Raw genomic sequence first — 14896 nt, 5'->3', positions numbered from 1 at the left:
ACCGACTTTGCATTTTTGTTGGAATAATTATGGCGCACCTTGTATATCTTCGAAATGTTGAAACTGCTGAGAAGATACTTTTTTTCAGATCGTATACAGTCAGGATTTTTACGCGGGGGATACGTACCTCGTAAAAAACCGTGCAAAAAACCGCGTTAACTCGAAAATCCGCTTGAAAGAACCGCGTTAATTAAAAAATTTGCGTAAAAGAACCACGTTTATTCAAAAATCTACTTAAAAAACCGCGTTAATTCAAAAATCCGCGTGAAGTAAACCACTAAGAAAGGTTTTAGAAAAACCCGAGACGCTCTACGACCAGTATTTAAAATTGGCCTCTTTGACGGTTATTTCTAATCTTTCGGAAGGCTCTTTTTTTAAGCTAAGTCTTTTACTCAATAAACACTTAGACGTTTTTGGTTTCCAAAAATATCTATTTCTATTATTTCTGATCTTTCGGAAGGCGGAGTGTATTTATTTCTTGACGTTGACTAACGTCTATATCGAAGTTAGGCACCTGAATTTGAAAATCTAGTAATTCAACCAGAAAAAAAAACCAGGAAAAAGTGATCAGGTTTTGAGCGCTTAAATATCAGTACAATGATTTCTTTTCAGAATTTCGAGGTTTCGGCATCAACTGATCAGAAATTCTTTTACGGTTAAATGTATGTAACAAAAATAACCTATCGTTTGAGATACACCATTGAAAAGTTGATAGATTTCCTGTCAGAGCAGGTGTACCTCAAGGTTCAGTCTTGGGTCCAGTCCTGTACAACATATTCACTTCAGATCTTCCTGATTTGCCTCCAGGATGCACAAAGTCATTGTTCTGCGATGACACAAGCATTTCCGTTAAAAGGAAAAAGTCTTCGTGTCATATGCAGTCGATTACAGAAAAGTTTTGATATTTTTTCTTCCTACTTGCAAAAGTGGAAAATCTCTCCCAATGCTTCTAAAACTCAAATGATATTTTTTCCGCATAAGCCTAGAGCTTCTTTCCTCAAGCCAAACAATAATCACGTTGTCAAGATGAATGGGGTTATTTTAAGTTGGTCTGACAAGGTTAAGTAATTGGGACTAATTTATGATTAAAAACTTATTTTCAAAGAGCCAAGCCAAGAGCATCAAATATACGAGATGTTTATATCCTCTCATTGACAGGAATTCTAAACTTTGTTTAAAGAACAAACTTTTGATTTACAAACAAATTTTTAGACCAGCAATGCTTTATGCTGTACCGATATGGTCAAGTTGCTGTTCAACAAGGAAGAAAACGCTCCAAAGGATTCAGAATAAAATTCTGAAAATGATTTTGAAGCGTCCTCCTTGGTTTGGTACACTCGAATTACATAGACTTACTGGTGTTGAACCATTAGAAGCTATGTCAAATAATATTATTAACAAATTTCGACAAAAAATCGTTGCAATCCTCAATTGCTACGATAAGCTCTCTTTATAGCCAATAAGTTAGCAATTAAGTTAGTTGTAAGTTTACTTCCCCTTTTCTGACAAGTAGGTTTAAATCCCTACGAATGATAAGTCCTAATTGCGAAAGCAAACAAATCCTAACAATTAAAATTACAAATTTCTAACAGTGTTGAGAAGTCACCATTTGTGATTGGACACACATGCACATTATTCACTAATATTTATCATAAATACTTAAGCTACTAACAAATCCCCCCCTTGAAAAATAAAAAAAATTGAAAAGTTGATAAATAACATCGATTGTCTAAATCATACCGAGCAACCAATCACCACCTCTCTTCACAAGCACAGTCGACACTAACGGATACAACCGATCTGACTTTGTAAACGATTTGACGTTGTTGTTGTTGTTGTTTACTCGAGGTCGCTTTCTGTTCCAGATATTTTTTAGAGCTATGTTGTAACTTACAAACTAGAGACAAACTGGAAAGAACTTGTAATAAAGGCGGAGTCTTACAGGTACAAGACTCCGCCTTATTTCAAGGTTCTTCCTGTCTCTGGTACGTAATGTGAATGCACAAAATATTGATTTCATTTCATGTTGGCAGCCGACGGAGCTGGACCGATAGAGCTCTCGCACACGCAGCTTCATACGTGTTGCGTGCTACTGTACAATGAATTTTGACACGCGCTTTGTTTATTCCATGACTGTACCGATACCACACGAATGTTGGATGCTGATCGTGACGGTGGAAGAAAAGCCGAGTTTCAATTTCTGGCTGATCGCGCTGGGCGCGTTGATACTTAAGCACCTGTCTATCTGGCGGCTGTTATGGAGTTTTCGGTAGCTGCAGAATTGTTGGAAATGGCAGGCAATTCTACTAAAGAAAACGGGAGAACTAGAATCATCGGCGAATGGTCATCCGAAATAGTGGTAGTTGAACAAACTTGCCAGTGTTATTACTGTTGTGGAATATAATAGCACCTTTTAGTGCTCTACAATTATGTGATTGAAGTAGTTAAGATTTTTCATCATGTGTAACAGACGAAAAACCGCAAATTTCAGCATTTGCAAGCCAAGAAAAATTCAACATTGCCTCAAGAACGTGTTGGTGGCCCTGAGAAGGGCTGGTTGTAATTTATACTTGTTCTCGTGCTGGATGGTAGCAGATAACAGAAATGCAGCACTATTGCTATTGCGTCTCAAACAAAACGTTTATAGTTTGACATCACAGCAGAATTTCCACCTTCATGCTCATGTCTACCATAGGTAATATCAAACACGCAACAATCTGCTTCTATTCGACACGGAGACGGGAACATTTTCTTCTTCCATGGTATTTCGTTGCCTCTATGAGAGCTTTATCGGTCCGGCTCGACAGAATGTTCACAAGAAATCATTTTTGTACATCCGTGTAACGAAACTGAAAAAATCTGTAAAAACTGAAAATAAATGTGGGGCTTATCGGAAAATCGCTCTGAGCCAGAATGAATGTGATGTACTTTTCGTACATTAGTATTACGACATGCGAAATAAATTTTTTCGTACGTTGTAGAATGGCATAACTGGAAATAATTAAGTCACATATATTTTTCCAGCTATCCCATTCCACAGCGTTCGATAAATTTGTTATGTCAGAGCGGATATCGCGCGCTATCTGACCATAAGCAGTTATGCGATAATTTAATGAGAAATGCAACTACAGCAACCAGCCATTTTCACGGCTACTAAATGTATTTGGAAGAGCATAATGAATTGTTATTACTAAACTGCAACTGTGGTTTGATGTTGCTGCAATTGCGCAGCAGTGTGATGTTTATTACGATTCGATGATACTGTGCATCAGTCTCGGTATATGCGTAACAAATCCGATTTCAAACAGAAAAGTTCGGCAAGTTCTGCTCACGGTGCTGAGTCCGTTTTAGAAAATTCATAACACTTCATTAACAAGGATGTAGCATCTTGAAGAAGACGGCTATTGTTCGACATCACAGCAGAATTGAAACCCTTATATCCGACACGAAAACGGAAACATTTTCTTCCTTCAAGTCGCGCAACACACGATAGGGACCGTTCCTAAACCACGTGGTCATAAAGAGGGGGACGGGGGGGTTTGTCAAAAGACCACGAAAGACCACGCATGGGGGTGGGGGGGTTAACGAAATGACCACGTGGTCTTTTTTTCTGACTTATAATTTATTGTTGCCACCAAGTCAAGAGCAAAAGCTTTTGCATTTTAGAAATATAGAATGTACCGAATGTTTAAAAATAAAAATTTAAAAAATTTAAGCGAATTTTTGGCACTAGACAAATGAAAGACCACGTGGTTAAAGTCGCAAGGGGGGAGGGGGGTTGGCCAAAAGACCACGAAAGACCTCGGGGGGTAGGGGGGATATAAAAAGGGATCAAAATATGACCACGTGGTTTAGGAACGGCCCCATACATGTTATATTGTTGCCTTTATTAGGCAACAATAGGTTGGCAGGAGGAATGTAACAATTTACTTGGAGCAGCAAATGTACGGCGGTCTGAACTTTGCGGCAAGTGTAATTGTAGAACATTTGTTGTAATCCGCCAAACGGGAAGCATCCGAAAATGTTTCTCCTTACGAGGTTTGACCTGTTGTGACAAATTTCCTGGCACCTTTGTCGCTTGTCTCCGATGCCATCTCAATGATGATACATTTGTTGGCAGGTACCTACACAGTTGACGATAAAATAATGCGCTTTCACGCTCAAATTTCGCTTACATACCGACTAACACAGATGTATTTTTGCCTTTCTCCTAGAAAGGTATAGCAATCACTGGAAAAACCTAAGGTATAAAAGTGCTCCAGAGGGTCGAATGTCGTATATCAATCGACTTGGTTCGACGAGCTGAGCATTTTCTGTATGTGTGTGTATGTGTGTATGTGTGTGTGTATGTATGTAACGGTCTCCCAATCTCACTCGATTTTCTCAGAGATGGCTGGACCGATTTTCATGAAACTAATTGCAAATGAATGGTCCAGTTGCCCCAAAGAACCCTATTGAATTTTATCGTAATCGGATTTTTAGTTTCGAGGTTATGTATCAAAATGTGAAAATCACAAAACTTCAATATCTCAGTAACTACACTACCGATTTGAACGAAATTGGTTTCAAAAGAACGGGTTTGCTTTTTGAACCATTTGTAAATTAATTTTTCAGTGTTTGAACATGTAGTTCAAAAGTTATGCAAAGAAACGTGTTTCGAAGACTGTTTAATCTCACTCACTTTTCTCAGAGATGGCAAGACCGATTTTCACAAAATTAGTGTCATATGGAAGGTCTAGTTGCCCCATAAGACCCTATTGAATTTTATTGTAATTGGATTTTAACTTTGTTCGTTATGCATAATAATGTGAAATCAGGCTATGAAAAAAACATTATCCAGAGACTAACCCACTTTTCTCAGAGATGGCTGGACCGATTTTTATGAAATAAGTTGCAAATGAAAGGTCTAGTTGTCCCATCATATTTTATTAAATTTTATTAAAATCGGACTGTAACGTTGCCTTTAATGTAACGAAATGTTAAAATCACGAAATTTCATTATCTCAGTAACTACACAACCGATTGGAACAAAACAGGTATCAAATGAACATGCTGTCTTCCAAACCATCGATGATTTTTACAATGAATAAACATGTGGTCCAAAAGTTAGAAATATGAATGTTTTCCGATGAGTTTATATCATACTATTACTATCACTGGCAAAACCGAAGGTATAAAAGTGCTGCTCCAAACGCTCGAATGGCATATATCGATCGACTCAATTCCGTGAGCTGAGCATTTTCTGTATATGTGTGTATGTGTGTGTGTGTGTATGTGCAAATTTTCAACCTCACTCGATTTTCTCAGAGATGACTGGACCGATTTTCAAAAAATTATTTTCAGATGAAAGGTCTAGTTGCCCCATAAAACTTTATTAAATTTTATTGTAATCAGATTTTTAGTTTATATGTTATGTATCAAAATGTGGAAATAACGAAAGTTCATTATCTCAAAATTGGTTCTAAATTAACGGGCTACCTAAAAAACCCCTTAACATTCGAATTTTATAAAGATTGGACATGTGGTTTAAAAGTTATGGTAAGAAATGTGTTCTGGAGACTATTTAATCTTAGTCGTAGTCATCTTTGTTGCGCCATGAGACTCTATTGATTTTTGCCTTTCTCCTAGAAAGGTATAGCAATCACTGCAAAACCAAAGGTATAAAAGTGCTCCAAAGGGTCGAATGTCGTATATCAATCGACTTAGTTCGACGAACTGAGCATTTTCTGTATGTGTGTGTATATGTGTGTGTGTATGTATGTATGTAACGCTCTCCCAATCTCACTCAATTTGCTCAGAGATGGGAAGGCCGCTTTTCATGAAACTAATAATGCAAATGAAAGTTCTAGTTGCCTCATAAGACTCTATTGAAAAATGTTAATATTATGAAACTTCATTATCTCAGAAACTACACAACCGATTTGATCAAAATTGGTTTTAAATAAACGGGCAACCTAGAAAACTCTTAACATTTGAATTTTATAAAAATTGGACTTGTAGTTCAAAAGCTATGGACAGAAACGTGTTCTGAAGACTATTGAATCTCACTCATGCTTCTCAGAGATGGCTGGACCGATTTTCATAAAATCAGTATCATATGGGAGGTCCAGTTGCCCCATGATACCCTATTGATTTTTTCTGCAATCGGACTATTACTTCGCCTGTTGTGTTTAAAAATGTGAAATCCAGCTATGAAAAGAAAAAATATTCCGAAGACTCAAACTCACTCATTTTTCTCAGAGAATAATGAACGGATTTCTACAAAATTAGTGTCAAATGAAAGGTCTAGCTTCCTCTGAACACCCTATTGAATTTTACTGTAATCGGACTTTAACTTGGTCTGTAATGAATCAAAATGTGAAAATCACTTCATTATCTAAGAAACTACACAACCGATTTGAACAATACTGATTTCAGATGAACGAGCTAGTTAAGGGTTAACTGACGAATTATTATGATTGTACACGTGGTTCAAAAGTTAATAAGTTATTCGATATAGAAAAAAATCTTACTATAAACAATCGAATCAAAAATTATATTTTAACGAATGATATATCGAGTCTACATACAATCGAGTCCAACCTATATATGAGTACAGTGACATTTCGATTATACCACAATCAAAAAAAAAATTCGCGTCATATATTTGAAACATATTTATTTCATGTTATGCGCATGTCTCAAGGTATGTTCATTTACGTTTGAAGATTATGTTTCAAATGTTCGGTACGGTTTCACTGCTACCAATGATTTGTTATTTTAGAGTGATTAATAGATCCAGCAAATATTATCAAGGGGTATTTTTCTAAAATGAATTGTTCGTGTAAATCTATTTCAACAAATATTAAGTACGAATGAGAAAGGCTTTGTCTGACCGCTAGGTGGATTAATTTAGGTTTTTGTACATAAGTATTACAACATACGAAATAAAATTTTTCGAACGTTGTAGAATGGTATAACTGGAAGTAATTAAATCCCGGTTATACCATTTCACAACGTACGAGAAATGTGTTATGTCAGAGCGGATATCGCGCGCTATCTGACCATGAGGCATTTACGCGATAATTGAATGAAAATTGCTATTACAGCAACCGGCCTTTTTCAAGGCTACTAAATGTATTTGGAAGAGCAATGGTTATTACTAAACTGCAATTGTGGTTTGATGATGCTGAAAGTGCACAGCAGCGTGATGTTTATTACGATTTTTTGATACTGCGATTCAATCCGATCTCAAACAGAAAAGTTCGGCACGTTCTGCCCACGGTGCTGAGTCTGTTTTAGAAAATTCACAACACTTTATTAGCAAGGATGTAACGTCTTGGAAAAGACGGTTATAGTTTGACATCACAGCAGAATTTCGACCGCTTCACACCATTAAATTGATTAACCCTAATCGAGTGTATTTCCAAAGCTATTGCAAAAAATGTATTGACATAAGACAGGCTGTCGTAATTCTACGTTAACTTGCGGTCGTATATTATAAACAACCTCTTCCACTTTTTTTAAATACATGAAGTTATAGGCTGGGCTGGAGCTAACCTAGTATGAGCTTTATCGATTTAATGTCAATCAATTTTTAAATATAAAATTTTCGCTTGAATCGTTCTGGTCTCCAATTTCAAATAGTTTCGTTGAGTTTGCTTTTTTGCTTAGTTGGAAAAATTTTACCCAATTCGCTAAATTAAAGGAGTGTCTTGGTAGTGCAGCTACGAACAAAGGTTTGATTCGAATATGTAAGAAATGACAGCGATTAAATAAGAGAGATCCATTCTTTTAGTATATATTATTATTTATAACGTTTTTACGTCTCAGCATTCAGAAATGCACTGTTAGATAAAATTGCAGCAAATACTGGAGTTGCAATTTCCTCTACTATTTGTTTTCATGGAATATAAGAATACCGTAGTCAACGTCATACGGTCATGTCTTGAATACCACCCTCCTACTATTTTTTTTTTTTTTTTTGACTAAGTCTTTTACTCAATAAACACTTAAGCAGGTATAACACGAAGCAAATATTTGCTATTTTTGGTACGGATTTTATTTTGTGCAAATAAAAATCGTACCAAAAATAGCAAATATTCGCTTCGTCTAATACCTGCTTCAGACGTTTTTGGTTCCCAACCCGCGTTAATTCGAAAATCCGTAAAAAAAACTTCTGAAATTATCGCTGTATCGCGTGGAAAAACCGCGTTGATTCAAAAATATGCGTAAAAACCCGTAAAAAACCTGCGTTAGAAAAAACCGCGTCACCAGCACAAGGACATAAATAGAAGAAGCATAACACTCTAATCCCTAGCGATTCTTATAAAATAATCAAGCTTCAAGCAAAGGTTATAAAATCGTTCATAGAGTACTTAAATTACTTACTGTTCATTTTGAAGCAGTTTATTTGATTCTTCATTTTATGTTTAAACGGTTCTGACACGGCTCTTGGTTCAATTAGCATTCCCAATGAATTGGTTATTAAACTGTTTAAATCGAGCTATATAGAACTTGATAAAAAATATTGAGTATGCGTTGGCTGAAAAAGATTTGGCATAAATAGACACTTATTTTGATAGAAAACAGTATTAAAACAATATGCAATGTGTGAAGACTACAATTTAGAATAAATAGTAGAAAAGATTACGAATATTTGCTGAAAGAATTTATCTTTTTTTTTTGCTGAAAGAATTTATCTTTTTTTTTTGAGTAACAAACTCTTGCAATTAACTCTAATTTTTGCTCGGATCACAACATAACAGCGAACAGCATATAACATGCATGTATCTTCTCTAACGCAGAAGTATAGATTGATGTAAATATGGTATTCACACGAAAAAATTTATCGTTGTTAGCTCCACTTAATAACATGTATGTATGCGAGTTTTATATTTTATTGCATCCAAAAACCGTGCTGCTTTTGTCATTCAGGTCATAATGCTCCATGAAATATGGTCCATATAATCTATTCAAAGGTACGTCGATGTAGAGTTAACATAAAGTCTCCGTTGTCGCGGGTCTGTCTAACTTCTCAACGGTCGTCATCTAGCACATAGCAGTGCTTTATAATGTGTACAATGTTTTCTTTTCTTCTCCTGTGATCATTTTTGCAAATCGAAAACCCAATTACGAATACCTCCAACCTGCTTCGGACGGAAGTGAGTTCAATCTTCACCGACGGACGAACGCCGCTTTCAGTTGTCATCATCGTCCTTGCAGCAAAGATTGTCCCTCTAAAGATAGACACCGGAAGGACACTTGTGAAGCTGGTGTAATAAATTATATTTCGGAGACTGCTAGCACATTCCATAACTAAAATTAAATCTGAAGTATGTAGCACCAGTCCCTCTGGTGGTGGCTACTCGTGGCTCACCATAAGCCTTCAGTACTGGATTTATAGAATCAGGGTCAACGCGTGTGGGAGGGATAACAGTGGAGAGAGTGCAAGAGAGAGAGACAAAATTCTCTAACAAGATAAAACTTTTATTACCTACCTCTACTGTGCCTTCGTGCTTGATTTCCAACATGAACGGACAGTGCAGAAATACTGTATTTGCATGTATCGCCCTTTGCTCGTGTTTTGTATGGATATCTTCATACAAGCTGAGGTTGGAGCAGTATTTTTAGAGACGTGCCTCTCTATTTCGAGAATCTCGGCTAATTGAAGACGTGGCTTACATTGAAGTAGGCGAATTTGCAAAGTCCAGCTTATTATTTAAACAAATTTGAACGCAGATGGGGATTTATTAGTTTAACTTTCTCTTCTTGGTCATTGAAGCAGTTAACATAATCGTCGGGTGGAAAGTTTTATTTAATTGACTGTGACTATTCTAGAGAAGTATCTTCCGGACTGAAATGCATTGAATAACTTTGTAATGTTTTTTATTATAAGATTTTGTTCTATACAACAGAACTTATCATCTATAAATGCGTTTTATTAGCCTTATCACAAGTTGATCAAAATAAATTAAATTAGTTGAGTGTAATACGATTGCTATTCTAGTTTTAGAAGTTAATCTACATTTGCTCAACGCGTGTTTTGAGCTCCTGTAGCTCTTTGGCTATTTCCTGCGGCAAATCTTGCGGCAGCTGGTTGTCATAGTACTGCTTAATCTCCTCGACCTCCTTCAGCCAAAACTGTTTGGGTATCGAAAATAGTTCTTTTTCTTTGACTGAACCGTTCAAACCGTGTAAATTTAAAGCTCCAACCAAGGGCACTCGACCGATCGGTGTTTTCCGATAGCATTCGTGGTCATCAATACGTTGCAGAATCCATTCCATTACGCGACTATTTTCGCCAAAACCTGGCCAAAGGAACTTTCCGTCGGCATCCTTGCGGAACCAGTTGACGTGGAAGATTTTCGGAACCTGACCTCCCAGTTTGGCGGCACGCTGCTCCATACTGAGCCAGTGTTTCAAGTAGTTTCCGAAGTTGTAACCGAAGAACGGACGCATAGCGAACGGATCATTCATAATCATTTTACCTTTGTGTTCTGCAGCAGCTGTTGTTTCGCTACGCATGGCCGATCCAACGAAGACACCATGAGTCCACGAATTTGCTTCATAGACAAGTGGAACTCCCTGGGGGCGACGTCCCCCGAATAGGATAGCCGAGATTGGTACTCCTTCGTTGTCTTCCCAAGCTGGATCAATGATGGGGCATTGGCCAGCTGGAGCGCAAAACCGGGAGTTTGGATGAGCCGCAGGGGTTTTGGATTCGCCCATATTCCACGGTTGACCCAGCCAATCGGTGATTTCCACTCCGGGAGCCAATTCGTTCTCCATTCCTTCCCAGAAAACTCCTCCATCCGAGGTGGCGGCCACATTAGTGAAGATTGTGTCCTTATATACTGTTTGCATGGCGTTCGGATTGGTTTCCATCGAAGTTCCGGGAGCGACTCCGAAGAAACCATTTTCCGGATTAATGGCACGCAGCTGACCCTTTGAGTCGAACTTCATCCAAGCGATGTCATCCCCAACGCACTCCATTTTGTAACCCGGCAGCGTGGGGTTCATCATGGCGAGATTGGTTTTACCACAAGCCGACGGGAAAGCGGCAGCAATGTACTTTTTAACCCCATTAGGATCGGTAATGCCAAGAATCAGCATATGCTCAGCCAACCAACCTTCACGCTGTGCGATGGTGCTTCCAATCCGCAGTGCGAAGCACTTTTTGCCGAGCAGCGAATTTCCGCCGTAACCCGATCCGTACGAAACAATTTCGTTGCACGCTGGTTTGTGTAGAATGATTGTACGCTCCGGGTCACAGGGCCACGAAGGCATACAGATTTTTCCGTTGGCCGGAGTTCCCACCGAGTGAAGACATTTTATGAAGTCCTGTTAAAAAAATAATGATACTTTTATTACAATAACAAAATTAGGAGAAAGTTTTGCGTTTAACCTACCGAATTATCGGCCAGCTTCTCAAGCACCTCCAAACCCATACGAGTCATAATACGCATAGAGCAAACGACGTATGCCGAGTCGGTGATTTCGATACCGAACTTGGACAGTGGCGAAGCAATCGGACCCATCGAAAATGGGACCACGTACATGGTACGACCCGTCATGCAACCGGGAAACCGCAACCGAATGGCCGTTTCATAGTCCTCCGGAGAAATCCAATTACCGAGGGTTCCATTGACGCCAGCTTTCGGAGTGGGGATTGCCTGCTCCTGTTTCTCGGTACAGATAAAAGTTTTGGACTCTACTCGGGCCACGTCGGCCGGATTGGTACGAGCTAACCAGCAGTTGTCGTACTTTGGCAGTGGTTGAATCGTTCCCTGAGCCTGCAGAACCTTCAACAGTGTGGTGCTCTCCTTTTCACCTCCATCAACGACGTGGATTCGCTCGGGCTTACACAGCGCAACCGATTCCTCCAAAAAAGCCCGAATCTTGGGTGACAGCTGCACGAGCTCCCCATTTACTAGCGGGACTCCCCGGATGGCATTAACCGCCTTCGGGACCGTCTTCAGCTTCGGAGTACATCCGATTGTGGTCGGGAATCTGTCGAGGTGAGGAAAAATAAATGATTACTCTTGTTATCTAGTAGTTACTAAGAGCTTCTTTCTGCGAAAATCAGTAATGACTCATAATTCGAAATATAATCCTCCGATAGCACAGAATGTGGAACAAGCGCACGGCACGATAGAAGCAGTGCCTGTTGCTAGGCAAACGAAACGATACCCAAGTCCAACAAATGTGTGGCATGATTTAATTTTACAGACAAATAAAAACAAATTTGAACACCGCTTGAGCGGCCCGCGAGGGGACTCCCGCTAGCACATGCAACAGAACGCGATAAGAAGCGAGGACTTAGCAACAACACGTTCGATATTTCGAACGTGGGCAAAATATTGTGCAGACCTAATACCTGAATACGTTATAGGTTTTTGTGTCGTTAATACTTACGGTGTGTACGCTTCAATAACCTGCGGCATTTTCACGAATTTACGTTGTCTACTTTAATACACTTCACTATTGAAGATCTCTCTAGCAATTTTCTACAATCGCACTTGTTTGAAATACTGTTATAACAAACAACAGAATTCTTTCTAACTACAGGTTGAAATTACAACAAAACTCAAAGACTCCAAAATGGTTAACTTAAAACGAGGTTTTGTTTAAAAACTGAATCCAAACGAAAACTAGCTTGTTTTCATCTTACTGGATGGGAATCGCCAGTTGTACTGTCTGGTGTGAGCTTGGCACGCTTCCTCTTATATTCGATGCCGGCGGATTCGGCGCGAGAGAAAATTGCTGCCTGAATGGGAAACGTAATCAGCTGAGCTCAACGCTGATTGGCTACCCACTGGAGGTAGAGCACACTACACACTCAGGCTGACGTCACGGCGAATGGTTAATGTTAACCTATAAGCATACACAGGAACAGCTCAGCTGATTATACCACACAGCAGCGTTGAGATTGAATTGGTGTTGGGTGCGATTATTTATTAGTTTATTTCGAAGCGAGCTGGTTTGTTATGAACAGTGACGTCACTGGTGCGCTAGTGGTGTTGTCTCGCTAGCATGCGTGTATTTATTTATAGTATATGTATATATTTCGATCACTGTGGTAGCAGGTTTTGTATGATGATGCAAATATAACTCAACACTCTGCCCGCGGTTTGTTTTTGTTTTGATTCGTTATCATCCGTTTCAGTCGAACCGGTGGTCGAAGCGCAGTTGCCATCCCACTTGAACCCGGCGAACCGGTGTTATTCATTATGCTGCTGTACTCTTTTCGCCATCCTTCTCGATCATACTGCAGCAAGCGATCGCGCCCAACGGTGGGCACAACAATAACAATAGGAAAGCCTTGTAAATCTCATAATACGATCGGTTGAAGATCCTAGACGCCACACGCTTTCGGGCCAGTAATTTTCCATCGGCCTGAGCTACTTTCGCGTGTGCTTCCTCGGTGCTTTTGTTCGAAGGTGCCTTTCCGAAAAGAAAAAAAAAATACCTGCTGGATTCTTTTTATGCCAAAAAATTCAGAGACTTAATTGCCTCTGTCAATTCCCTTTTTTTAGAAATCAATTCAGTATATTCAAAAGTAGAAATTCAAAATCATTGGAAAACATTTGTTTGAAAATGATGAAAATTGGAACCTGATGTTCAGAACACACATGCGATAACTTTTTTAGAATTCAAAAGCAAGTTTACTACTGTTTACAAATGATGTCGTGTTTAAAACTATTGAAAATTGATTTTTTGGTACCAATAAGAAAAAGAAAGAACAATTCTTTCTCTCGGTTTTTCTGTGTAATTAGCATGAAACATTGGTTATAATCAGTGCTTTAGGTTTTCATTGAATTACCACGATGAGAGATGTGAATTGTTTTCCAGCGTAGATGATTTTTTCTTCTTTCGAACCTCAGACATAACTATCGCAGTAATAGTAACATAGAAGCATCATAACTGTAGGTCCACTATTGGTATATTTTAAACAGATCTTGACTTGGTGTGTAAAAAACTTAATGTAAATGAAATTATCAAAAACGATAAATCAACTGAAAGTAGATTCAAATGAAGTTGTTCTGTCTAATAAAATAGTCAATCATTAGAAACTTGAGACTGATTTGGCAAACTTTTTGAAAGGCCTTGGGCAGGTGCAAAATGTGAATAATTACCTATCAAATATAATCTCGAAATCTGTAGTGAAACTATTACTAAAACTGCAAATATTAAAGGTACACAATGCCCCTGACTGAACATTAACTTGTGGACTATGATGAAGATCAAAAACACTAATCTTAAAAATCTTATCTGAATCATTTAACTTGATGATTAAAACAGGGGCCTACACGGATTGGCTTTGAGCTGTCAACAAAGGGCCCATATTCAAATCTGGAGATTGCCGTCAAACAGACATTATCAGTATTCAACACATATTAGAGCAATTACTAATGAAACGCTTGATTAGTTTTCTGATCAAACATGATATTTTTCGAAACAGCGATCGACATTCTCAATCACGAAACGTTAATAAAAAATTAGATGGATATGGTATTAGGGGACAGGCAAACAGCAGTGTTAATTGCTACTTGAGTAATAGAACTCGATTCGTCGCTTACGATATACAAAAAATCTCCAGAAAAAAGATAAGTACTGGAGTCCCACAGGAGAGTAACACAAGCCCTTTACTTTTTCTGCTCTATATCATCGACACCAGTAAAATCAACCTGGCGGGGACTTCTAGGTTATTTGCTGATGATACGGCTATTTTTTACCCCTATTCATACCCATCGGTGCAATTACACACGGATCATCCCCATAAAATATTACTAACCATCGGGCTGTGTGAAGAACATACTTTGACTCTGATTCCCAACTGCTTACACAATTCACAGCAACTGCATAATATAAATGTACACTTGCCATGCCGGATTCACAACACTAGGCAAATAAA

General features: G+C 38.5%; 2 protein-coding genes across 3 annotated transcripts in view; one reads left to right on the top strand and one right to left on the bottom strand.

The window, feature by feature from the left end:
• LOC129726695 (60S ribosomal protein L36) overlaps window positions 1-14896 on the top strand; it is a 548226-nt gene that overhangs the window by 385696 nt on the left and 147634 nt on the right. The gene's annotated exons all lie outside the window — the stretch shown is intronic.
• LOC129726686 (phosphoenolpyruvate carboxykinase [GTP]-like) lies at window positions 9851-12680 on the bottom strand. The gene is made up of 3 exons (XM_055683666.1): window positions 12397-12680; window positions 11391-11991; window positions 9851-11322 (listed from the first exon to the last, which is right to left on the bottom strand). The coding sequence occupies exons 1-3, from the start codon at window positions 12423-12425 to the stop codon at window positions 10003-10005; spliced, it is 1950 nt and encodes a 649-aa protein (XP_055539641.1). The 5' UTR covers window positions 12426-12680; the 3' UTR covers window positions 9851-10002.

Source organism: Wyeomyia smithii, chromosome 3 (genome assembly GCF_029784165.1).
Source record: "Wyeomyia smithii strain HCP4-BCI-WySm-NY-G18 chromosome 3, ASM2978416v1, whole genome shotgun sequence".
In the NCBI taxonomy this organism is placed as follows: Eukaryota; Metazoa; Arthropoda; class Insecta; order Diptera; family Culicidae; genus Wyeomyia; species Wyeomyia smithii.
This window is presented reverse-complemented; position numbering and strand designations above follow the sequence as displayed.

What these genes read in the sequence shown, in the direction of transcription:
- LOC129726686 (XM_055683666.1), bottom strand. Translation starts at nt 12,425, where the DNA reads ATGCCGCAGGTTATTGAAGCGTACACACC. An exon ending in GTTATTGAAGCGTACACACC is followed by an intron (nt 11,992 to 12,396) that starts GTAAGTATTAAC and finishes TCACCTCGACAG; the next exon opens with ATTCCCGACCACAATCGGAT. An exon ending in AGAAGCTGGCCGATAATTCG is followed by an intron (nt 11,323 to 11,390) that starts GTAGGTTAAACG and finishes TTTTTTTAACAG; the next exon opens with GACTTCATAAAATGTCTTCA.